The sequence below is a fragment of the Lemur catta genome, chromosome 9 (assembly GCF_020740605.2).
Source record: "Lemur catta isolate mLemCat1 chromosome 9, mLemCat1.pri, whole genome shotgun sequence".
In the NCBI taxonomy this organism is placed as follows: Eukaryota; Metazoa; Chordata; class Mammalia; order Primates; family Lemuridae; genus Lemur; species Lemur catta.
Window position 1 is genome coordinate 39,128,854 of NC_059136.1, and position 26,356 is coordinate 39,155,209.

General features: G+C 43.0%; 1 protein-coding gene across 1 annotated transcript in view; it reads left to right on the forward strand.

Annotated features, from left to right (window-relative positions):
- The window catches only part of FBXO32 (F-box protein 32), a 35,744-nt gene extending 9,783 nt beyond the window's left edge, over positions 1 to 25,961 (forward strand). Inside the window, exons 5-9 of the mRNA XM_045560527.1 lie at positions 11,866 to 11,959; positions 12,818 to 13,002; positions 18,722 to 18,904; positions 19,950 to 20,093; positions 20,521 to 25,961. Of these exons, the coding sequence (XP_045416483.1) occupies positions 11,866 to 11,959; positions 12,818 to 13,002; positions 18,722 to 18,904; positions 19,950 to 20,093; positions 20,521 to 20,610 (696 nt within the window). The 3' untranslated portion in view covers positions 20,611 to 25,961. The remainder of the gene's footprint in view (positions 1 to 11,865; positions 11,960 to 12,817; positions 13,003 to 18,721; positions 18,905 to 19,949; positions 20,094 to 20,520) is intronic.
- Positions 25,962 to 26,356: the final 395 nt, after the last annotated feature.

Below are 26,356 nucleotides of genomic sequence, written 5' to 3' on the forward strand. Positions count from 1 at the left end.
GGAGGCCACCTGGTCCTGCCAGTGCCTGCAAACTAGCCCGGCCCAGCTGGAAATGGGCCCGGGAAGCTCTGGAAACTTCTGTTGCTAAGAATATAAATAGTTTCCATCCTCTAGGTGTTAGAGGAAGACACCTAGATCTGATATCTTGTTCAAACTGATCATCAAAATGGTCAGTTTTTAGGTGGTTTTCCTTCCTACCTACTTTTCCTTTCACAAGAAATAAAGCAAAGGAACGAGGATCACAAATGAAAATCTATTTCATGCAATTATGTACATTTTCACCTTTTATCCTTTTAATAATCATATGAAGTGTGGATACTTTTATCTCTAAACAGATGGCAAGGTAAAATGACTTGTACAAGGTCACAAAGTAACAGAATGAGGATTGGAAACCTGGGCAATCTTAGAGTCTACACTTTTAACTGCTGCAATAAGTTCTGTGTGAAGGGAGGATTTGATGTAAAATGGCCTGAGGACAGGTCCCAGATCCGATTTCAAGGTGTTTCAGCCTTTCAAAGACTTGGTTTCCCCCTCTGTAAAGGGACTTACCTCAACTTTGCAGAGTAGCTATGGAAACTCAGTGGTATATTATAAGTGGAAGTGCTCTGCAGACTAGAATCCACTATGCAAAGTCAGACACTGGTATTTACTATTACTCCCTCACCAAAACTATTGTTGATTCCCCCTAAAATGCTTTTTCAATTTAGTTGATAAAAATGTTTTTCTAATTAAACACAGTAATTAACTGGTGAATCTGGCACTTGATTAAGACTCACCACAGAGAACTTGTGTCTAATGGTATCTAATTGTGAAATATGTCATGAGCACTTTCCCTTCAATAATCTTAAAATGAGAGAAAGTGCTGAATCCTTCCAAAGTCATTCAGTTCAGAAATAGTGGAAAAATCTATTTTGGAAAGGACAATCTTTTTTTCCCTCTTCACTGTTAGAGTCCTCTGTAATTTGAGAAATAATATGTTATTTTTATAAAGAACTTAAAACATTTTAATGATAGACAGTGTGTTTTGAGGTTTTCCTTCTTAGGAATTCAATATACTTATATATTCTTCTTATCCTTAAACTAACTCTGCAAAGTAGCTTGCCAGGATATTATCTGCATCTTATTACTCTGACCTAATGGTGTTTTAATACTGCAATGATTGCTGGTTTCACTAAGGAGCTAAACTAATTTTAAGGGTCATTTGGGGGGAAAAAAAGTTTAAAGCCTTTAGACCCAAAGTACGTTTTCAGAAAATTTGTTCTGTTCATGATGGCTGTCATCTTCCAAAAAAGAGACATGCAGAGGTAGTAAAAGACATGGCCAACACCATCTCAGCATTATCATGTTTATCACTTAGCATGAAAATGTCGTGGAATTTTTGGAATCTGAAAATTTTTGACTATAAATTGGATAGGTTTTTATATAATAACATTCATACGTCATTTAAACTGGCTTCAAGCTACACACATTGTTCCTGCTCCCTCCCCTGCACACCCCCGAGGATTTAACTACCATCCTAGCTGTGGGTTTTAAAGATGATTTAAACTCTTTAGGAGCAGTAACTTACCTATTTGTGGGAGGCGATTTTAAAAATAGTTTACCCTACACCTCAAGACCAACACAGTTTTGAAATTCCCTTGGGGAGCTGGAGAAGATTCCTGGGGCTGGGCCAGTCATGGGGTAGGAAGTTGGTAACCATGAGGAGGCGCGTGCTGACTAACCAGGGCACAGAGAGGCCAGAGGATAAAGTCGGTCTCTAGCATCAGGTCAACCAGGAGAAAGTTTCAGAGACCACCACCCACTCACTGCTCTAAAGGGAGCCTGTGAACCTACTACAGCCCAGTGGTTCTCAGCCTTAGCTGCCCATTACAATCACCTGGGAAGTTTGTTAAGCTACAGAAGCCCACCTCTAGAGTTTCTGATTTAATTAGTTGAAGATGGTGCCCAGGCATTGCTACTTTTTAAATATCTGCCTGGTGATCCTAATGAGTTTTCAAGTTTGCAAACCAGAAACTACTTTGGAGCCCAAATAGTATATTTAGCATAATGAACTTTTAAACAAGGCATAGGAATTAAATCATAGATATGACTTCTGAGACATGTACTGTGGTCCATCAGGAATTTAGTGATGGAAAGAAGATAGCCCTCTCACATGCCAGCTCAGAGTTCAAAGCTTATTTCATGTCATACCGTCTGCAAATCAATCACTTTACCTCTCTAAACTATAAGACAAGGACAATCATACCTGTACTGAAGAATTTTTATGAGAATAAATAAATGTAATAGGAAAATAAAGGCAATGAGTATGAAAATATATAAATTTCAAAATGCAGTGTAACTTATTTTGGGGGAAGGAAGTAGGATTCAAGCATGTGCAACCATCTTTCCTGGGTGATTAAGACCTGAAGTCTCAATTTGTAGGTCACATACAGTTGGGGCAAAGACTTACCTATTTGCAGTGGGACTTCTAAATCCTATATTCTCCCCAGTGAGGCTCAATGGTAGAAAACACCAATATTTACCCAAACAACTACCCCTGTTCCCTAGTGAGTCACTTGAGAAAACTGAATTATTGAGATAAGATGGAATTAAGATAAAAACTAAGGGGTGCCAATAAAAAATATGGCTTAAAAGGGGCATGGAACCAATGGTTATTACATATCTGTTATTGCTGAGTACAGTGTAATACAGAGCTGGAACTTGAGTTCAGACTTGTGCTACTCCAAAACCTGTATTATTTTCATTGGCCCCACTACTAGCCAGTGAGGGCAATGAATGAAATAGATACGACCAATCTATAGCAGGGGTCAGCAAACCACTAGCCCTCAGGTCAGTACAGCCTACTGCCTATTTGTGTATGGCCCATGAGCTAAAATGATTGGTACATATTTCCAATGTTTTAAAAAATTGAGAGAACTATATTTCCTGACCATGAATATTATGTGCAACTCAAATTTCAGTGTCCATAAATAAAGTTTTATTGGAACATATCTTCGCTCATTTATTGGATATTGTCTATGGCTATTTTCGTGCTAAATGGCAGAATTCGGTTCAGAGTTGAACAACAGAGACGTTATGGCCTGCAAGCCTAAAATATTTACTATCTGGCTCTGTACAGAAAAATATTGTTGACTCCTGCCATACAGTCCAATTGGTGATTTGAGAAATACACATTAAAATAAGTTACCTGCCCTGACACTATGAGGCAGAATTTGAAAAGTACCAAGACGTTGTAGAGCCTGGTGGGCTATGAAGTTTCAGAAGGTGGGATCACTGTGCGCAGAATATTCGAGGAAGACTTCAGGGAGAAGGTGGGGTTTGACCTGGCCTTGAGTAAGGGTAGAACTCAGGAGGACTGGATGGAGGCAGGCAGCTGTAAGTCTGTTCAGAGATCAGTGAGCAGAACACTCAGTCCGGACGAAAATAACATAGTGTGCTTTAGAATATAGGATCAGCTAAGGGTGTTGCCGCGAGCTAGTTATTATGATCTTGGACAAGTCTCACTTGCCCATTTATAAAGAGGAAATGATTATAGCACTGCACTCAGGGCTATGACGAGCACTGAGATAAGCAGTTTACAGTACATTAATCATGTGTGGTCAGAAGTCCATAAACATTGGTGATTGTTCACTTAAATATGGCTAGAAAAGGAGATTGGACAGACTTGAGAAGAGGCTTTGAGCATGAAGCTACTTAATGCGACATTATCTAGCAAGCAGGAGGGAGCCACTGGGAAAAACCAAGGAACAAATCACCTTGGCAAAGCAGTATTTTAGAAAGTTGTGATTTCTAACAGCTTTTGGCACTCCCAAATGCCATCAACTATCAAATTATAATCTATCCCTTTGCAGTTGACTGATACCATCCCTGTGCCTCTATGTCTTTGAGCACAGTCAGGCTGTAGAGTAGGCAGATGTTGTTAACCCATTCTAGAGATGAGGAAGCAGAGGCCAGGGAACTGAATGATTTGCACAAGGTCACCTAGCCAGGCGGGGACGTGGAGAAAGGGTAGGACCTCAGCCTGGTTCTCCGACTCCTGGTCTGGTGCTCTCTCCCCTCCACTGCATTGTTTGGAGGGCAAAATGCAGAATGGGCCCACCCTCTTTCATTATCACTGAAATGTCTGCACGCATACACGTGCACACTCTCTCACAAGAGAGGGCCTTAATGCCAGGATGACCTTTGGCCCCTCCCAGCTCTCTCTGTGGGATAAGAATGAGACCAACTCTATGGTAACTCTAGCTGCCATTATCAGCCCAGGAAGGTCATGGAGAACTTGAGCACCAGTTTCCTGACTGGAATAAACTGATCCGTACGTGCTGCTGGATCAGAAAGGACAAATAAAAGCTTGCAACCCCCGTCTCTTTGTCCCTCTGCAGCAAAGAGGAACGCCACAATCTAAACCAATGCACATTCTTATTTTTTTCTCCATTACCACTCTAAGTCCATTTGAATATTTCCAGCAAGTCCCTGCGTTCCTACCTTCCCCGAAAGCGTTTTCCAAAAGCATGTTTCAGTTTAAGTTGACTGGCAGTTTGGCAAATGAAAGGCTGAAAAATGGCACAATGACTCAAGTTCAAACCCAATGCCTTCAATTAAGGGCATGCTGTTGCCAACCCCCTGGTGGGTGGTGACGTGCGTGAGCAGCCTGGTCGCTTCACACAGGCTCCTCTGCCACAGTGACCTTGGATTAATTTGGGACCATACACTCGGTGGCCTTCCGCTGACGGAGGGTGGCCCTGGCCACCTGGGTCTTAAAACTGGTGGTATCTGGGATGCTGGGAGGAGGCCAGCCACCGCAACAGCACCAGAGTCAGCAGAACAGCCAGGAGCCCACTTAAAAATGTCCCACAGAAATGATTGAGCTGTCAGAGTAGAGTGGGGGCGTTGACCTTGAGTGCACAGCATGAGTCCTTCAGTGCGTGCTGATTAGGCTGCTAGTGATTTACGGGGGACAGTCTGCGTCTCAGAATTCCTGGCCTTGTCAGCCACGGTAAGCATTCAGGCAGGCAGATCCTGCTGTGTCCGGGTGCCCACAGAAGTGAGAGACACAGACAGGGGGACAGGGCCACAGAGATGGGGGTAGGGCATATGCAAAATGGGGCTACCTGAAGAAGTGGGAGGTGCCCACACAACCACAGAAGTAATGAAGCGATTGCAGGAGTGAGGTGAGGGTACCCATAGACATGGGGGAAGGCTAAGAGACTATGGCATGGACTCCTGACAGTAAAAAATAATTTAAGTGTGCACTCTTGAGTTATGTACATTCATAATTTATTTATAAATCATATACCTATAAGAAGTACTAATGATGGTATCTACCCCAGAGTGTTGCTGTGAGAATTACACTGAATTTAAACATGTAAAATGCTGTATAACAGTGCCTGGTACATAGTGAGCACTCAGTGAGTGTAGTAGTTGTTGCTGTTACTATATTAGTATCATCTTTAGGGACCTCATTATGGGCATTAGAAAACATACAAAAATAGGCCAGGCATGGTGGCTCATGCCTATATTCCCAGCACTTTGGGAGGCCAAGGCACAAGCATCACTTGAGGCCAGGAGTTCAAAACCAGCCAGGGCAACATAGTGAGACCCCATCTCTACAAAAAATTTAAAATTAGCTAGGAGTGGTGGTGCATGCCTGTAGTCCCAGCTACTCAGGAGGCTGAGGCAGGAGGATCACTTGAGCCCAGGAGTTGGAGGTTGCAGTGAGTTGTGGTCATGCCACTGCACTGCAGCCTGGGTGACAGAGCAAGACCCCATCTCTAAAAAAATTTTTAAAATAGAAATTAAAGATGTAATAAATTATCAAGATTGATGTCTTATTATTTTCCACCTGATTTTCTTCCTCATCCCACTTTGGAGAACACCAGATCAAAAGCATCCTCATTTTGTATAATTTTTTTCTTGATGATGCAGAATCTAAACATATACCACCACAGGCCCAGAAATATACTTTCTATTAAAATTCTACCTAGGCTTCTGGCTACGTCAGGTATTTATCCTATAGGGGATGTGCTAAATTGAACCAGTGACCTGAGTTTTAAGTGCCAGTCCAGCAGCTTTTTCCCATCCAAGGAGGGATGCTCCTGAGAGTATTTGACACTATGCGTATCTGTGACCTAGAATCCCAAGGCCTCTCCATTCCACTAATTCCTCTAATGACAAGGAGCAGAGGGTGGACAGCATTTTCCTGCTGGGTCCCCGTATGCAGCAAATTGATTCAAATGGATGCTTTTGAATCCCTGAACAGGTATTTGTGTATTCGGCCGGTATACCCAGTGTTGCCACAGCCACTTGGGAGTCATGTAAGACCTGGCCCTGGCCCCTGCCTGTCAGGTGCTTTGGGTTTCTCTGGGGAACAAGGCACAACTAGTTAAGCAGCAAGTTGAATTTGGCACTGTCTAGGAGCATTGCAGATGGCTTGTTGAAAGAGGTAGGACCTGAAATTCTCCTTCCTTGAAGGATGGCTAGATTTGACCAGATGAAGAGGCAAGTGGGAAGGCTTTGCAGGGACAAATGGCATAAGCAGAACCTGGAGATGGGAAGGAACTGAAGTGGAAGGGAGTGATGGTAGGCCGGGGGCCAGGGCAACAAGACGTTCAGCCTCATGGGACTGTGGGCAGAGGTGGAGTGTGCTGGGGTAGGTGGGAGCTCAGGTTAAGCAGGACCCCTGAGCCAAACCTCACTGTTAAGATCGATGCAACAGGGGCTGGGGTGCCACTGTAAATTCAAAAGTAACTGGGACAGATGGAAGAGGGAAATGCAAGCTTCTCTCAACTGTGAATACGGTTAATTCCTGTAAACTTGGCCCTCCTTGTTATTTTGCCTGCCTCAGTTAGAGAGAGGTTTTACTTGCAAATAATATTTACCCCTTCTTGACAAGCCTTAAGATTATTAATGCTACTGAAATTTTTCCTCTTTCAACCTGTCTGTGTTCAAGCTCAAAGTCAAGACAAATCTTTGCAGGTTTTTAATCTGTGTTATCCATTGAGTAAATAAGGGCCTTGGAAGTACGCAGCTCTCAGTACAGGGAGAGGCACTGCCTAGTGTAACCAAGGGTTTATTGCAAAAGGCACAACCTTCCTATTCCTATGGGCACCCAATGTGGTATCGCACATTTGGTGTATTTTTAAAAATATGAATGCTATGCTGGGGCAAACCCAAGGAAAGAGAAGATAAGAAGCCTGCTCTTTATTCGAGTACAGTGAGCTAGGAGTAAAATCTCTCTTCTGCCTATTCCTCTTCCAAACACCACTTCAAACTGTGGTTGATGTCTGCTCTGAGATTTGCTATAGGGTACTGCTTGCAACTAGATTTTCTCTTACTCATCGCCTCCCAAACTAGAGTGAGCCAAAGCTGAAGGGCAGGATGTGGTTGTGGCCTGCGGTGACCACCATCCCTTCCTCCAGTAGCTCAGAACCATTTCTGTTCCTGCACGAGTCACTGCAGATCATGCCGGATACCCTGAGTGCCCACACGGTAATGACAGCGTGAAATTCCAGAAGAGCCGAGAAGCCGCCTCCTCCTTCCCCCTCACCCTCCTGCCTCTCCACACACACAGCCACAAACTGCTGGCACCTGGGCTAAAATTTGCCCAGCAGAAAACAGCCACTTCCAAACAAGACATTTTCCTCTGCTTTCTTTTTCTCTTGTGGCTAGAGGCAAAGAATCCCATTGGCTAAGTCATCTTGGTAAACAGATTGCTAGATACAAACCATCTTCCTTAGGCACACAGCTCTCTTAACATAGAAATAAAATTAATAAGTTCTGCCCTCTTCACTGCTAGTCCACTTCACTACCTACCTCTTTCTGGGCCTGTAGAGTAATGCTGATGTGCGAGGTAGACTGAATGGTTTATCCAAAGCAATTGCCGCCTCCTACATGGGCTATCAACACTTTCTAGGTATTATTTGTCCCATAATGTTAAAAGCTGATCACCAGTGCAAACATAATATTGAATAAAATTTATAGGCTATGTTTCCCCAGAACAAAACAATACATGGTATCGTTACTATTTTTAGAGTAAAATTTGGCCCTAGATGCAAAATTGATTGGCCTTGACGAACTAAAGACCTTAAGGTAACAAAATACATGTTCTCTGTTAGACATATTAGGGCTCAAGTCCTAGTCCACCGTTTGCTACTGCTGGTCTGTCTTTAGGCAAGTTACTTAACTTCCCTGAGCCTCAATAGCAGCATTTGTCAAATGGGGAACCCGCCTCATTGGTTTGTCACTGAAGACTAAACAAGATCATGCATGAAAGTGCTTAGCACAGTCATTCCCACATAGTAAACCCCCATTATTGTTAGCAAAATAAGACTTCATGGTATATAAAACTATGCAAGTCATAAAATGTGTCAGCATTAACTTTTATCAACAGATAAAGAGCTATTACATGTATCACATAATAATAATGACAGGAATATTAAAATTTGAACACATATAAGTAGACGACACATACTGTTGAAATAAAGTGATTCTGAAGGCCTTTAAACTAGCTGTACTTACCCTACTGACTCACCGTTTCCTGCCTGCCAATAATTTTACCTAATAATGTTCTCTGTATTATGATAAAAGCTACTGATAATTTGTTGAGTATATTCTTTGTACCAGGCACTGTTATAAATGCTGTACGAACACATTTACTCTTCACAACTCTGAAGTAGGTACTATCACTGTGCATGTTTTACAGATGGGAAATCTGAGGCAGGCAGTTTGACTCTGAAGCCCTCACTCTTCAACTCTATGATATATACCAGAGGATGGCAAGCTATGGCCAAATCTGGCCCTCCACCTGCTTTTGTAAATAAAGTTTTATTGGAACACTCCCATGCCCATTCATGTACATAGTGTTTCTGACTGCCTTTGCCCTACAATTGCAGAGTTGAGTAGTTGCTACAGAGACCATATGGACCACAAACCTTAAAACATTTACTATCTGGCCCTTTACAGAAAAAAGTTTGCCAACCCCTGATACCAACTTTAAACTTCACTAAAAGACTTAGGTTTGGAAGGAAAGAAATAATACCTTATAATAATAATAATGCCTTATATTTGGTATTGACAGTAGACTTTTACAGATTTATCTCACATAACTCTAATAACAATCCTATGGAGTAAATAGTCTTTTTATTTCCATTTTAGAAATGAAGAAACTGGGGCTCAGAGAAATTAAATGACTACAGCATAGACTAGACATGAACTACTTAAGTCTAGGGATCATGTGTTTCTATCATCATATCCCGGTCACCTACCACAACTCTAGGACAGCGTGGACACTCAGAAAACACTTGCCAAATGAAGAACAGTTGTAAAAGTCACCTAACTAGATAATCCAGGCCTTCTCCTATTCCGGGGTTCTTTCTCCTGAATCCACACCTGCCCAGAAGTGAAAAAAGCAACTTTCCCTTGACATAGAAGGAAACACACAATAGTTGCCATGTCATTATGCTGTCAGTTGGCAAATTTTCGCTCCTCTATTCCTCCTCCTAAAGAGGACCAAAAGGCTTTTGTTTCCTCTCAAATGCACAGTCATAGCCTTGAGAGTTTTCTTGTCCTTGTGATTGGTGCCTTTTTAGACAAGATTGAAACTGACACCCTCATGAGATGGTAGTCACATGGAACATGGTTTTGGACGGAGTTCAGGCAGCGCTCTGCCCGCCCTCCTCCCTCCCGCTCCCCACCTCCCAGCCAGTGATGAGTCACAGTGCACAGTCCACTGCCCTTCAAGAGCCAACGCAAGGCTTTTGTTTTCTTTCATCTCGCTTCGTGCTGGTCATGTGAGGCTCAGGGTATTAATGGCCTTCGACTACGCCTTCTGAGTCTTGCTGTTGGTCACGGTGATAAATGAAAGGTTTGGCCAGTCCCTTTGTACCATTTTCGTTCCTCTTGACTGTCACGTGCTGGTTGGTGGCAGAGCTAAACTAGACAGACAGACAGCATCCGGTGTGGTTGCTGCCCACAGACGGGGCCTCCACTGGTGTTTTGGTTTCTTGCCTGTTGTTGTGGATACTCAGTGAGCACCTGACTCCCAACCTTAGATCACCCATGCTAATCATCCTAATCGGAACAAACCACCTCCCCCTCCCAGTCAAGTGGCTGTATCTCTCCCTGCATGTGTAAAAGATATGTGAGCCAGGCAGGAAAAGAGTTTTTGGTTTGGGGTTTTGTTTTGTTGTTGTTGTTGTTGTTTTCAATTTAAAGCAAAATTATATTCAGGAAATTAAAAGTCTGTGTGTGGTTTGACAGGCTCCTAAAAAACTCCATGGGGACAAAAATTTTAAACAAATGCCTTGGAAGCAGAGGTGCTCTGAATTGCCGGAGGCGTTGACCCAAAAGTTTCCGTTCTCCTCTGCAACCCAATTTTTAAAATTTTGCTTTGCTTCTTCCCTCAGCCTTGATTCCACAGCCCAACATGGTATCATGCTCAGTGTTTATCGACCTGATGTAAAGCTGGGCTGAAACCTGGGCAGGAGATGAAACTCTCTTAGAAAGTTTCCTGGGAGCAGAGATTCCAGCCTCAGCATAAAGGGGTCTTGGTTCTCTCTGTCTAGTTAGTTTTCCTTGGGGGCCTGCTGGGTTCTGATGAAATTAATTATTTTTACTTTATATCAACTTCTTTTGTTTTGTAACTTTTTGAAAGCATGAAGTATGTCCTTTTATTTTCCCGTGTTGAGAAGGACTCTCCCGAGTCCTCTCACTGGTTGTGGAGTGGTTTGTAAGCTTAGTCTTTAGAACCTTTGCTCATCAGTTAAGTGGATTGAACAGATGATCTCTAAGACCTCTTCCAGTCTAAAGTTTCATTTTTTCAACAATAGAATCTTTCACTTTAAAAAAAAAATCTTGCCTCATATGTAAATAATCTTGCTATAGAAAGAAAGAAAGATTGGAATAAGGGTGCACTGACTTCAGTTATTATCTTTATTGTTTTTTGTCTGGCAACAATGGGCGTGGTAGGAATGGGACATACTCTTTCAACAAACTCACCAACCTTTATTTAGCACCTACTTTGTGCCAGGCACTGTGCTAAGGGCTTTGTGTGCATTCTCTCATTTAAAGCTCACAGCAACCCTGGGGCCTCTAAATGTTACTAGTACAGATGAACAAACAGGGACACCAAGAAATATAGTGACTTGCCCTTAATCACAGAGCAATTAAGTGGTCAAATCAAGACTTGAATTTGAGGCTTAGAGCTACAAGAGTCTTAGTTGTTAGCCACAGTGACATCACTGCCTCTAAGTGGAAATAGGTATATATACTGTACATCCCTGAATTTCTCTCTCTTCCTGCGATTGGCCTCTTTCTCCACAAAGCTAAGTGCAGTGAGAGATTTTCCTTAACAGACATGTTTATTGAACGCTGCAGAAGCAGGAGATATCTGGATAAGAATCTCCACTGCCTTGGAACATGCACAAGGTTGCTAAACATGAGCTTTTAGGTGCCTTGAGAGCAGCCAGTGCCGGTGGGGGGGAAGAAGTTCAAGTGGGGGCAGAAGAATTCCCGCTAGGGGGTGATTTTGCAGAACTCAAAACTTTCACAGGTCACGGGAGGTTTTGTTCCCTTCATAGTATGTCAGTTTCACTTGCCGAAGTAGGACAAATAGGATGGATTAGCCCTGGCTGAAGCCAAAACTCTTTATATTTAAAAGAAAAAAGCAATTATTCAGCCTGATTCCTGGGTTTTGAATTACCCCATTTATCTTTCACTCTGAGCATCTGCTTTTTATTGCATTGTGGCCCTGCCTGCCATTTATCTCTCCCCGTCAGTCTCTGGCCACGTGTCATGGGACTCAAAAGTGAAGATTAGAAGAGAAAAATATCTCTGTATTCTAAGCCTGGCGACTTCTATTTTTATCCACAGCTGTTGGAACTGATAGCAAAGTCACAGCTCACATCCCTGAGTGGCATCGCCCAAAAGAACTTCATGAACATTTTGGAAAAAGTGGTATTGAAAGGTGAGCTCTCTCTCACTCTCTCACCCCTTTTTATAGACATGGGGATGGGCAGATGGAATTTCCAATAGAGTGGACATGTCATTAGATTTAAAGGAAGGTGTGTATAGAAATTAATAACTTCAGCTACATTTCAGGGGTGCCAGATTCCAATTCAGAAAGGAGTGCAACTCATCCTCATGGCAAAGGGTGAGACCGTCACCCTCCTGTCCTTTCTTTAGTGTCATCCAGATGTCCTGCTATAAGCCTTCTCAGGCTTCTTAGTGTAGGCACATGTCCCAACCTTGGCTACGGAGTCTCCAAATTCCAAATTCCTAGAATATTGAGCTATGTATAAAGGCAGAATAGATTCATACACTGTTTGAGCTAGAAGGAATCTTAGGTCTCTGGTTCAGCAGACTCATTGTATACATGGGGAAGCTGAGGCCCTGAGAAGAAGTGATTTATCTGTAATCACACAGAGAGTCAGCCAGACAGGATTCTTACCCAAGCTCTAAACTCTGGAACCATGTTCCTTGCACTGACCATTTAAAAGGGACATCACTCCTGGGCAAAAAGGATGGCTTTCTGATCAGGTGAGCCATGGGTGCTGGTGGAACAATGAAAGGAGAAAGGGGCTTTACAGAAAGCCAGGGAGAAGAGAACAAAGAGCGACCTAGATAAAGGAAACTCTACCCCTTAACCTCCAGTGCAGAAGCTTGGCCAAGTGTAGAATAAACACCAGTGAAAAAGAAAACCATATCCCCAGAGGCAATGCCTGGGTAACATGAGCAGAATGGAAAAGATGAAAAGCCCACTTATAAAATACAGGATGTTGCAGTATCATAACTGCAATTATTTTTTTTTTCTTCCCCTCTCAAGTCCTTGAAGACCAGCAAAACATTAGACTAATAAGAGAACTACTGCAGACCCTCTACACGTCCTTATGTACACTGGTGCAAAGAGTCGGCAAGTCTGTGCTGGTTGGGAACATTAACATGTGGGTGTATCGGATGGAGACGATTCTGCACTGGCAGCAGCAGCTGAACAACATCCAGATCACCAGGGTAAGCGGGTGCACCCCAGCCTCACCCTCGCAGTCGGTCCCTGCACTGAGATGCTGGACAGCCTCGCCAGGACTTTAAATCCACTCTGGTGATGGAAGAATCTGGTCTATTCTGATCTGATGCTTGGTCCTGGTGCTGAAGGTGGGCTGGGGGAACCTCCTGATACAGGGAGGGTGGGAAGAAGAACTTGGCAGAACAGGACCAAAGTGCATGAAAGATGACAGATGGCAGTTGAACCATCGTGGGAAAACTGGAAACTTGGCTTTTGGGGAGATGCTGGCTGTCGTGCTGAAATCTTTAGTGGGGTTCAGAGATCTCTCTTTGCCCATTTCCTTATAAAGAATGAGTTGTGTGCAGCTTTGGGCTGCTGCCTTGGATACAATAGAGCTGTGAAGGCCGTGGCTTGCAGCACTGGTACCAGCCTTCTAAAATTCTAGTTTCAACTATTGGTAGTTATGACAAAGGAAGCCTTTGATTAAAGACTGTAAACGTACATGTGGGAAAAGATGAGCAATTCTCACTGAAAGCAAAAAGAAAAAGCCCTATGTTACCAGCGAAGCATGGCTGTCTGTATCAGTAGTTTCTTTTGGCTTTCAAAACACGACTTGGCCCTCAGCTCTTGTCCTCTTACTAGTGAGCAGGAGGACTAAGGCACACAAAAAATGTGAGAAAGATGCTGGTGTAATCTCTTAGGGCTCACTAATGGACAGACGCACTTAGGCAGCTCACGTAGCACTTTGCTTGTTTATCTAATCGCCAGCAGTGGCTGTGTTAAGTGGTTTCCGGGACCCACAGTGATAATTTTGGGGCTGCCCCATGTTGGGAGAAGGTAGCATGAAGAAATCTCTTTGACCTCTTTTAAATAACCATTTTACTGTATGAAGTTTTCAAAATACATATCCTTGACTTTACTGTTAATGACCTCTCTGTGCCTTAGATTTTTAAGCTCTGAAACACAGGGAATAATTAGAAGCCTCAGAGTTCTGTGACTTCCTTAGAGTCACTTAGGCTACGACACCCACACTCACACACACCCACATGCACACACACACACACACACACACACACACAGGCATGCACGCACAGAGAGGAGCACAAATGCAAGTCATCATTCAGAAACAATCTCAAATTCTTTGATTATTTAAAGAGAATGTGTTTATTATGAACATTTACCTGATTTGATTTATTCAATAATGTCCTCATTCCCATCCCTCAAGTGTAGGCGTAGTTTGACCATGTGAATTGAGACCCAAGTTCCCAGCTTACCTGTCACAGAAAACCCACTTACACCTTCTACCTGATTGCTGGCATTCTCTGTGGCCTGGACTTAATACTTACTGTTTTTTCTAAGCCCAGGAGAGAAATTTCCCAGCCAGTGATATAAATGAGCAAGTTCCATTTGTCCTAAGGGCATCTTCCCTCCAGCAATTTTGGAATGGTCACACTTGCCCAGAGTTGCCTCTATTCCTTCTGCCCACCTTCTAGGAGACCCCTTGGCCACCTCTGTCCCCATACCTTGCACTGCCATGGGCTTACTTCCTCAGAGCCCTTCATAGCTGATGCACAGACACCCTGGGAAGTAGCCATTGTGATTGCTATTACTCTTCTCAGGGAAGGGGAGGAGTGGGGACCAGAGAAGTTCAGTGACTTTTCCAGAGTCACGCAGCAATTAGGGCCAGAGCTGAGGCCCGAACCCTGATCTCCTTATTCCTAAAATGGCGAAGCTTGCTTAACATCGGTGGTTTCCAAACTTTTTTCAATTTAGCTTTCTTCCAACTATTTATCCAATGATCCGGCTTTATTTAAATCTCTTTAATCCAATGAAATCCCATGCAGAAGAGATCAAACACTGAAGCTCACTCCCTCTTTTGCACGAGGAGCTCCAGCCAAGCCGTGCTGTTCTCTGCACACTCTGAGCTTGGTCCTGCCTCCAGGCTTTTAAGCTTGATGCCTTCTGTGACCTTCCAATCCATCAACACCACGAGCACATCACCTTCCTCAGTGCAGTTGTTACAATCTGAAATTGCCTCACGTGGATGCACTTTTCTGTCTCCGTCCACCGACTTATGAACTCCATAAAAAAAGGGCGTTACCCACCTTACTCCCTGTACCTGGCACAGAGCAGGAGATAGTCGATAACTTTTAGTTGAATAAATGAATGGTTGAAGAGGAGTCTCCAACCACGGCTCGCCTGAAGTGCTTGTTCAATGTTCAAAGGAACACAGTTGGAAAGTACTGCCCCGTGTTAGGGATGACGATGACAATTTGCCAAGTTCAGGATTTAGGGCAAGTTACTCAATCTCTCCATGCCTCGCTTTCCTCAATTGGAAAATAGAGAAAATAATGCCTCCCTCATAGCCCTGGTGTGAGATTTCTTATGTTAATATATAAAAAGCAGTTGGCATAGTGCCTGATGCAGAGTAAGTATTGTAAATGTGGTAGCTGTTATTATTACTAAGGGTTTGCTCTGTGTAGACACTCTTCTGAGTCCTTTATGTGTATTAACTCCTTTAGAGAATAATTGTAAGTAGGAGTCATCATAGTGGCTAATGTTTACTGGGCACTGTGCTAAGTACTTCTACGCGTTGTCTCATCTGCTCTGCCTAGCAACCCTATGAGATATATTTATCCACATTTTGTAAAAGAGAAAAATGTACTGAGTAGTTAAGAATAATGTGGCCGGGGCAGTGGCATGAGAACTAAAGCCAGGCCTCTCTGCAGAGGCTGTGCCTTGTCCCTTCCTCTCTCCTGTCCTCTGCCCCTACTCTCCTTGGCTCTGAGCCACATCGTTTTGAGAGCTGGGCTGGAACCCACGGAGCCCTGAAGGGCTTTGCACACAGATGCCCGCCTCTCCAGAGGAAAGTAGGATTGAGAGAGAAAACGAGAGGAAAAAAGAGAAAGGACTTAATTACTTCAGTCTGGACTGTATTTTAAAACTCACTTTTTTTTTTTTTTATCAGTTTGGCCCAAAGAGAAGTATATTGTTACATGAAAATATTAAGGTGACTTTCATAGTAAATGCTTTTATTTGCCAAAGTTCTATCAGTATTTGCCCAGCACATAATCTTGTTTTCCTTTGAAATTTTCACATCTAATTCAATGGAGCCAGCTTTTACTAGAAAAAATAATTAATATAATAAAAGATGAAGGAAGAAAATTAAGAGAAGTGGTTTGTAGGGGGAAAAATCAAAATAATGACAGTATGCTGTGGGCAAAGCAGGGTCTAGAAGCGTGTGAGGGGCAAGGGGAGACAGGTACAAGTGGATCTTAGCCAAATGCTGGATTAGAGGAGCAAGAGTGACTTATTTTTCTTTTATATGTTTATATTCAAAAAGAAGAAGGCTCACAAGTAGTTAACCATTTCTCAGGAGTAAGGACTCAGCATGGGGTCTGGGCAAGGATTTTTGGAAAAGTGCAGGTTTGAAAATTTGACAGAGTGAACTCTGCCAAGTGGACTTGCCTTTAATGGGAGTTAATGTAATAATTGGCCTGGGAGTTTTAACCAAAAAAGTAGAGGCTTTGAAGTGCTGGAAACAAAAAGAAAATCTCATGGCAGTTTTATTAGCTCATATGATCAGCAGCAGATGATAAACGACAAATAGGTCTAGGGCCTTCTGCCGTTGGCAAAGACCTGAATTTTGCAAACAATTGAAAGTTCTGCGGAGCAGCCTGAGGTAGAACCCAGCGATACAAATTGTCAAGTCATAGATAATTCTGATGAATGGGAGGCCGAAGCCCTTCCAAGTCTGAGATTGTTAGAACTGAGGGATCTTCAGTCTTCTAAACCATTCATTTTGAACGTGGGGAAACTGAGACCCAGACTTCCCCAGGGAGCCTGGGATCCAGATCCACTGTTTGTGCATCCAGTTTTCATCCCATGCCACCCCCCCTTCTCAGGGGTTCAGCCCTCCCAGGGCCCCTCACCTCGGCCCCCTCCCGTGTCATGACTTTCCTGCCTTGCAGGGGATGCAGGAGGGAATTGCTGAGACTGAGTGTCCCCTGGAATCCTCTGTGTGTTTGGGCATCGATGTGCTTCATACAGTTTGAGGAGGGAAATTGATACCCATTCTCAAGGTATCGATTCTCAGGGTATTAACCCTTTCTGAGCTAAGAAAGGGTTTCTTCATCCTGTATTTTTTTTTCCTGTGACCTCTCAGAGGTAACAGAATACTGACCTAAAAATGTCAGTAGTCCAAAATTGAGAGTTCACCCAGAACTGGTGTGGAAAGACAAGGAACACAGTCCCACATGATCTGCTGACTTCTGCAACATGCTGTTGATGCTCAAGACATATCAGCAAATATATTTGAGGACCTCCTGGGTACAGATTGTTCCCATGGCACTTTGTGCTACCCTCTGTGATGGCATATTATTCTGTCACTATTTGCTTGTGTTCCTGGGTCTCTCGCCAGCCTAAAGAGCTCGTTGCAGCAACCTCAGCACCAAACCACAGTAGGCACTCAAGAGAGCTTGTCTGTGCTGGGCTAGTCTGCAAGGGATACAGAATTAGACCTTGCCCTCAGGGATGTAGGTCTGGATGGGGTATCATGAGCTCATCAAAATTTTAAACAATAAAGGCTTAAATATAAATTCAAGGGTATAGAAGAAGCACCTAGAAAAGCTCATAATTAATTGCCTATGTATTATCCAGAAACCAAGAGTTTGTGAAATATCCCATGGAGCCCTAGGTTTCAATAGAAATGCAGCGATGGATGATGGAGCTTAGGCCAAAGGGTTCTGGACCAGCCATTCCCCATGTGCCCAGACACACACACACACACACACACACACACACACACACACACACCAGTGCAGGATTTTGTATTATTGTTGCTTTCTACCTATTTAATTATTTGGATTTCATTTATTCCACCGATATTTATTGAGTGTCTTCTATGTGCTGGGCACTGTTCTAGACACCAGGAACACAGTGGTGGTAAAAGATAAAAATTCCTGCCTTCATGGAGCTTAAGTTCTCACAGGAATGTTTTCTTCAAGGTTCCTTTTATAAAAGGATTACATTATATGACAAAAAGGAGGATATTGCAAAAAGTGTCTGAAAAAGATCAGGAATTCTAGGAAGGTGCAACGAGTAAGGCCTAAGGAAGTCACAAAAGCAAAAAAGGGCTTTCAGAGGAAGCGGGTTTGAATGGAATGTAGCGGGGTGAGATTTGTCCAGGCAGAGGACTGGGCAGGCAAAGGCATCGAGGACGTGTGAGCAAGGTGTGTTTGGGTGCCCATGAGTAACCTGCTTGGAGGGACCAGAGATCACAAGGGGGCCGTGAGATCGAAGCCCAGGTTGGCAGCCTGGGTTGCTCCATCCAGGGCAATGAGGCCTTCCAGAAGGTATGAATCTTGTCATCCAGTGAACTGAGTGAAGCAGGAGAATATAACATGTGCTATCTGGAGAATCTGTTGTTGTTGTTGTTGTTGTTGTTGTTGTTGTTTTTGAGAATCTTTGAGAATAAAAGTACAAACCTTTGTGAAACTGAGGAAAATCCCTCTGGCACATTCAGCTCAAGCCACTCCAGGCCATTCTTGTGGGTCTTGGCTGTGGGTCCCGGTTCTGCATTTAGGATGGGGAGAATTACTGCCTTTGACCTCTGATCCTTAAACCGACTTAAGGGTAGAGGGCGAGGGGACAGCTGCCTCCTTGGAGGGTGTCAGCGGGTGAATTTGCTGCTCTCTGACCCCCAGCTTGTCATCCTTCTCTCTGCAGCCTGCCTTCAAAGGCCTCACCTTCACTGACCTGCCCCTGTGCTTGCAACTGAACATCATGCAGCGGCTGAGCGACGGGCGGGACCTGGTCAGCCTGGGCCAGGCAGCCCCTGACCTGCACGTGCTCAGCGAGGACCGGCTGCTGTGGAAGAAGCTCTGCCAGTACCACTTCTCCGAGCGCCAGGTCGGTGGGGCCCGGCTGGCCGCCCCCCCGGCCCTCCCTTCTCTGCCCTGCCCTGCCCTGAGCCCCCCTGGCGTCCTTCTCAAGCATGAGGTGTGGGTGACTCCTACCCCAGGGCCTTCTGGTGTGACTAGAAAATGACAGTCTAAGGAGTTTGTAAATAATGAGTGTGTGAGGGATTGTTTGTTTGTTTGTTTGTTTTCAGGTAGTTTTAATGGGGGAAAAAACTTACATTCTTACCCTATTTGCATTTTACAACTTGCTCAAAAAAAATTCATAAATTGGCACCCATCTTTTCTTTCTATAACCAGATAACTTACCTTTTTTTGGTGCTTTGCAGTGAAAGTGCTTTTACAGACATTATTTCATTTTATTTGAATGACTCACGAAAGGATAATTATTATTCTGCCCACTTTAAACAGATGAAGAGACAACAGCCACAAATGGCTAAGTGACATATCCAAATTAGTGAAGCGGCTCTCTGGGTGAGGAAACTGGCCTTGAACTTGAATTTAGGCCTCCAGATACCAACTCCAAGCCTGTTTCCCCTCGTCATGCTGCCTCTAGTTTGTCGGTCTTTTTCCAGTTTCTTTATATAGATGTGTGAGTTTAACAAGTCCTGTTCGTGAAACCACTAATATTTAGATATAAAATAGAGCCACAGTGCCAAGCAGTTATTGCATCTCCCTGGAAATAATCACTCAAGTCTATACAGCAAAGAAAAAATTGAAGTTGTTTACTAAGATCACCTAAACTTTAAAGGACCATCCAAATGTGATTTAGTAAAGGTCACTAAGAACAAATCAGCAGTCACCTGTTTTCTTTTAAAGACTGGTTAAAAGCTACTGTTTCACTGGAGAGAGCTAAGAAAGTACTTCTTTATATCTTGATAGTTTTTTCCTCTGGCTATTGTAGGGTAGAGATTTTAAAAAAGAGGAAAAGAGGGTGGGAGAATTTTTCTAAACAAGAAAAGCACAAACCGTCTTCCTGACAAACCATCTTCTTGACAAACTCTCCTGAAACTTCCTTCATTCATTTGATTTTTTAGATCCGCAAGCGATTAATTTTGTCAGACAAAGGGCAGCTGGATTGGAAGAAGATGTATTTTAAACTTATTCGATGTTACCCAAGGAAAGAGCAATATGGAGACACCCTTCAGCTTTGCAAACACTGTCACATTCTTTCCTGGAAGGTATGTGTCTCAGAGGTGGCCCCCACAGACCCCTAGCCCAGCTCCTAAAAGCCAATAGTGCCAGCCACCCTTGCGAGGCCAAATCCTTTCCTATTCTTTCCCTGTATCAGCCCCCAGCTTAAAGTTAGGGTGAAACTGCTTCAGTGCCTGGGAGGAGTAGAAAGGGCAGAGGACTTTCAAAGACCTTCATTTTCTTCACCCCCTTATGTTTTTCTTTTTTTGTAAACCACCCACCCCTAAGTCCTCCTATCTCTGTGTGCACGGGTGCACATGCATGTGGATGCAAACACACAGCTCTTTAGTTTTTCCAAACCTGTAGCATTCTCAACAGAGAATCGTTGTTTTGAATTTGAGCAATGCCTTATGGTGCCAAAAGCCGATGAGATGCCTCTGAGAACTCAAACCTAACCACGATGTTCCCTTCCAGGGCACTGACCATCCGTGCACCGCCAATAACCCAGAGAGCTGCTCCGTTTCACTTTCACCCCAGGACTTTATCAACTTGTTCAAGTTCTGAATCTCAGCACGTGACAACACTGCAGAAGGGTCCCCCTGCTGATTGGATCGCTGGGAATATGGTGTTTGGACGCTTCATTTGTAAATAGTGTACATTTTAAACATTGGCTCAAAACTTCTGAGATAAGTCATTGAGAAGACATTGGAGGGGAAGGATGCAGTTGCTGACTGGGAATTTAAGAATGTGAACTTCTCATTAGAATTGGTATGGAAAACAGAAATACTGTAAATAAACTTTTTTTTTTTCCTAACAATTTGCCAGCAAGACTATAAGGGGCAAGAATTCTATTTCAGCAGTGAAAATGGAATTCTCTTGATGTTTGTGGAAACTCCTTTATAGTTCCCTAGGAAGAAAAAGGCAAAACTCAGATACAAAATAGAACACTCTTTGTTTACAATGTGAAAATTTGTTTAGGAAGAAAAAAGAGAGGGAGAAAGAAGAAAAACTACATATAAGAAATCCTTGGGTTTTGGGTTTTGATTTGGAGTTTGTTTTGAAAAGCAAGGAAAGCACAGCACCACCCATCCTAACCCGCGCAGGCGTAGGGCCTTATCCCGCAGAGACACCACACAAGGGTCTACCTCTAACGTAGAGTGCTCTGACAACGCGCATGATACAATAGGCAGTGTCTGTTCTTCTCGTAAATGTTTTCATCACTATAAAAAGTGATTTTAAATAGAAAGGGATGTTGGGAGCAACCCTCACCTTGTTTCACACTCCCTTTTCAGGCAAACAGGGCCCTCTTTGGAGGTGCCTCTTTCCTAGAACCACCCCAGAGTACTTTTTTTCCTTTCATGTTGTGACTCCTCTGGGGAAACAGAAGGCCAATTTAAAACAGTTCCAGAGGAAGTCCTGCCGCAGAAGAGATAGAATTAGTCTCGCGATAGGTGTGAAGGTTTCCTGATTCCCCTTGAACTTCCTGGCTCTTCCAGGCCTCCTTGGGTATCCTCCTGGATGAGGATACGTCTGTGGACTGATTGGAGCCCAAGTGCTGAGGCTTGAAAGACTGGTTTTCCCTATCAGCCCATTCGATGTTTTACCCGTTGCTGTTCCCCTTGCCAGGGTGATGAGCTGGGGAGCTTTTCTTTAGGTCCGACATCAAAGTTTAATCAACCTGAGCCAGGGCTTTTGGCAAGGTTGATTAAAAGTAAAGGCTGGCGTTCCACCCAAATAGGAAGCAGAGGTACCATAAGTTCATCTTAAACTTGCTTGGGAGCTGGACAGTCAAAAACATGAAGACCCCAGGGGGTCCTACCAGGCAAATATTAGCAGTCACTGTGGAAGAAAGGAAATCTCAGGACTTTATGAGTTAATTGTAAAATATTCCTGGGAAGGGCTGGGGGATGTTTTTGTTTTTTACTTTTTATAGAGTGTTGCTTTTCTACAACAATGTACATATATTTGCAGTTGTATTTGCTTTTGTTTTTTTTTTTTTTTTCCAAATAAAATTGTCACCCTGCATGCCGTTGGCAAAAAAGTGAAGCAGAAATAGGAACTTGGTTCACATTCATGTTGAGGAACAGTGTATCCTTAAAGGTTGATCTTTGGGGTGATCCAGAAAAGGGGAAAGATGGCTAAGCATGTATAGAAACAAGGCAAGGGACAAGCTAGTGACGAAACACCTTGTCATAACCTTCCCTCAATAACACAATCTGCATGTCAGCATTCTGAAGAGAAGCAAACTACTATTCAGTGCTCCTCACTTTGCAATGTTTGTGCCTACAGCAGGACTTCTCAGTATTTTTTTCATTATCATCCCAAGACGAAAAAACCTAAAATGAATTTAAATTTTCCCTAATAAGAAAAAGTAAATATGAAAGAATAAGATTTCTGTTGCGTAAGGTTGAGCCTTGGAGGGCCAGAAACCATTGTAATAACTAAGGTTTATTTTTTGCAATCTTCTTCTCCCCCTGAATCAATTTCACATTGGGAATGCAGGGCCTAGCATGTTGAATAAAAAGCTACTTCTTCCATAATTGTCAGGTTCTCTCAAATTTCTCAGCTTCCTTAAAGATGTAGGGTGGAGCTGGGTCTGCCATTACTGGGAGAGCTCTGGAAACTTTGACTACAAATGACAGTTTTAGATTGAGGGTTTCATGGCCTTCTGCATCTTCCTGTCCACTTGTGACCTCTGCTCTTTCCTGCTGATCAAGAAGGTAGAAACTCCCCAGCCCCTTCAGGTTTGCAGTCCTAGAAACGTGGCCAGCTTTGTACTGCTAGCACAAAACTGGGGAACCAGGCAACAGCATGCATCTGCGCAAGATGACCCTGCCCCAAGTGACAGGGTTACCGTCTTCTGAAATGTTTGCCAAGATGGTGCCTGTGGGCTCTCCCCGTGTCCTTTGATGGTATTGGAGGTGGTGTATGACAGAGTCAAGGAAATTTAAGGGAAAAAGAGGAAATCAACATTTATGGTTCGCCTTCATTGGAAGACGAGAATGGGAAGGAAATGGCAGGTGGAGAGGGAGAGGGAAAGGCATAGAAATGGCATGTCTCTGATGCTGTGGCTTGTGTATGTGATGGGAAGTGCACAGCATGCACGGACAGTCTGTGCTGGACACCTGTGGTACCTGTTCAGCATGACCGGAGCCTCAGATATAAGTAAAGTGAGTTAAAAACTAAACTTTTGCTCCCTGGGCACTAATAGTCTATAGAATTCCTATGGGCAAATCCTCTCAGGACAACCTGACCTAGAAAATATAAACAAAGAATCCCTGTCTCAGAACTGCTGGTCTAAAAGCCAGAAGGGCATGACGATGGCAATTGCTGGAAGAGATAGAATGCTCTACTCCCTTTGCTGTGCCTACCTACCCCCACCCTAAACCCTGTAAAGCAGAATTCAAAATTGATGTCAACTATGAAGTAAGTAATTCAGACTTCCAAAGAAGGCAAGTGTTCTGTCCAGGGCAGTGGGAGCAAATCCACAGGGATGTTAAGATTTGGTCCAGCTCAAGGTTTGTGGGCAGCCAGCCTAGGAGTCTCTTGAGAGTAAGGCCCAGCATTTGGGGAAAGGAGAATATGTGAAGTTTAGGAGTGTTCACTTTAGAACAAGATCCAGAAAAAGAAAATCCAATGACATTTTAAACTAGATTGCGTTATTACTCAACGCTGTTACTTTGGGCAGACAAATCAGTTGAATGGAAGGGCAGGTGGCAGAAACGAACAAGTTACAGGGTAAAAACATCCCCATATGTCATTTGTAAGATGATATGTGTTTGATGATGATGAATTTCATACTGAAGTGGCCTGGAGGACGTTTTTCGGAGGCACTGGCTTTACACTGCAAAACTCTCCACACAAGAGCAGGTTCCACTTGCACCTGTGAAGTACGGTAGTGGGTGTGTATTGTTATTGCCACAGCTCTCACCTTTGTGGATTCACAAACCCTTTCCCATAACGAGCTTGCTATTAACAAAGGCTCCTTGTTTCTGTTGTTTTTATATGGGAGAAGAGAAAGAGCTTGGAATTTCATTTGTCTAAGCAAGTGGTATGATTTACAAGGAGGTAAATCATTCAAGAGAGGTTCAACAGTGTATCATTCTTAGCATTCAATACAATGTTTATCATAAAATATGCACCTGAGTTTATGTTTTTCTGCCAGGCTGTAGGGCAATAATGTCTTGCTAGGCAAACACTCTATTTTATGTGTGATTTTTTTTAACTATCATTTTATGTGTGAATTTTTTTAACTAAACTCTATCATCATTTTCTATGTTGACATCTGGTTTTTTTTTAATCTGTTTCCAAGTATCTTAGTCTGTGAACCATCTCATCTGACTGGATACTAGCCTAAAATCCTATTAGGGCTTAAACAGACCTCAGAAGCACCCCAAATCTCTAGGCAAATGCAGAGATGTTGCTCTTTAATATATCTTGGGCCCTTGATGGCTTCAACAAACAAGATAATTCCTTTAAACTCAACATTTTCCATAGATGCTTTCTTCTCTGTTCATAGAGGAGAATAAACCCTCTGTAGTTTTCCAAGGAAGGAAACTCCTACCCCAGACTTTAGACCTGGAAGGGACGTTACAGATGGTGGAGTCTGACACTCCTTCTGCCTTTCAAGATGGGAAGTGGGTCCAGAATGTTTAGGAACATGCCTCAGCCCACCTGGTACTCAGTGGCAGGGCTGAGTGTCAGCCTGGGGCCTCCTGAGGCCTGACCTCGTGTGCTCCTGCCCCCCACGCCAAGCACTTTTTGGTATGGCTGGAGACACATGACCCCAACGTCATTCTTCTCAAGACCTTCTCTGTGGAAGGCATGGGAGACTGGCCAGTGTTGGTCATCTGGCCTTTAACTTTTCCAAACATTTTAAGTCCCTGATTCTTATTGGAGAGGTTAAGGAGCAACTGGATGTTTTTAGGCCTCTGACTCTGTTGTGTGTATGGCATTCTAGTGAGTACAGCCTGCTTGCTATAAAGGAAGCAGCATGTTTTGGCAAATTCATTTTTTTCCTTGGGCACTTACATTTTAATTACAAAAAGAGGGCCTTTATAGAAATAGATAAGGGCTGAGCAGTGGCTTTCTAAAAACCGAGGTTCTGATGGTAACCAACCAGGAATTTCCTCTGCCTTAGACTCAGAGGTACATTTAATCCATCTGCTCCATCTCCTCCTCTTCTAGTACCAGCTGTTGAGATCCAATGAGTTTCTGTCCCAGGGGAAGTTCACTCTCTGCTAAACCTCATCTTTACTAAGCAAAGGGGGATTATTCCATGAGGCAGCAAGGAGCAAGGGCCTACAATATCCATTACTTTGCTGGTCATTTTTTCAAAGTGTCCTTGAACATACTCAGCAAACAAAGCTTCCTGAAAAATCTCTCAAAACTTAGCCACTTGGCCAAAAATGGATGACTGCTCCAAAACTCTGAACTTCTTGAAACTCCATCTGCTATGAAATTACTTCTGGAGTTTGAACATGACTTCTTCTGTCTTTCAGTATAGATGTGTGTGTTTAATTAACAATGCACAAGTCTGTTAAACAGAAGGCTCCAAGCTGTGCTCTCCACTTGGGAAGCCCTAGCGCCATCTTTATTCTACCAAGTGCCAAGCACCCTGGCTAAAGGGGGTGTATATTACAGCCCAAGTCCTAAGCTTAGAAGCTTTAATGTACTTTTTTTTAATGAAAAATATTAGAGGGGGTTGAACATTGTAACTAAAAGCATAAGGTTAGACCAATTATATGCAAAGATGTTTATTTAATATTGTGTGAGCTGAGTCCTTCTGTATAAATTATTTGCACACTTTTCTTGCATGATGAACTGATTTTTTTATAGTTGTTTGTACCAGACGGTGGCATATTTTTGTAAAAAACTTTTGACACTGAATTGCAATAAATGTTTTTCCAACAACACACATTGGTGCATTTTTGGTGTATGTCAATTCAAGTTGTTTTTCTTATCATATCAAATATGTTTATCTTTTGCCTATTGAAACTTATATTCCTTTCCCAGAAACTTGTTACTATTATTATAAGATTTCTAGGAATACATAGAAAAATAAGCCTATTGGTGAATGGCAACCTGCATCCATAATATACCATTATGCTTAATTGGGATATTTCCATATGCTGTTTGTATAGTAGAATGATTAGGGAATAATTAATTTTGCAGTCCATATCAATGTATTCATCAACAGACATTCATGGAACAGCTACTATATGCTAGACCTATGCAAGGCACTGGGAATCAGGTAGAAAACGAGACAGAAATGGTCCCTGCCTTAATGAAATTTAGATTCTAATAAGAA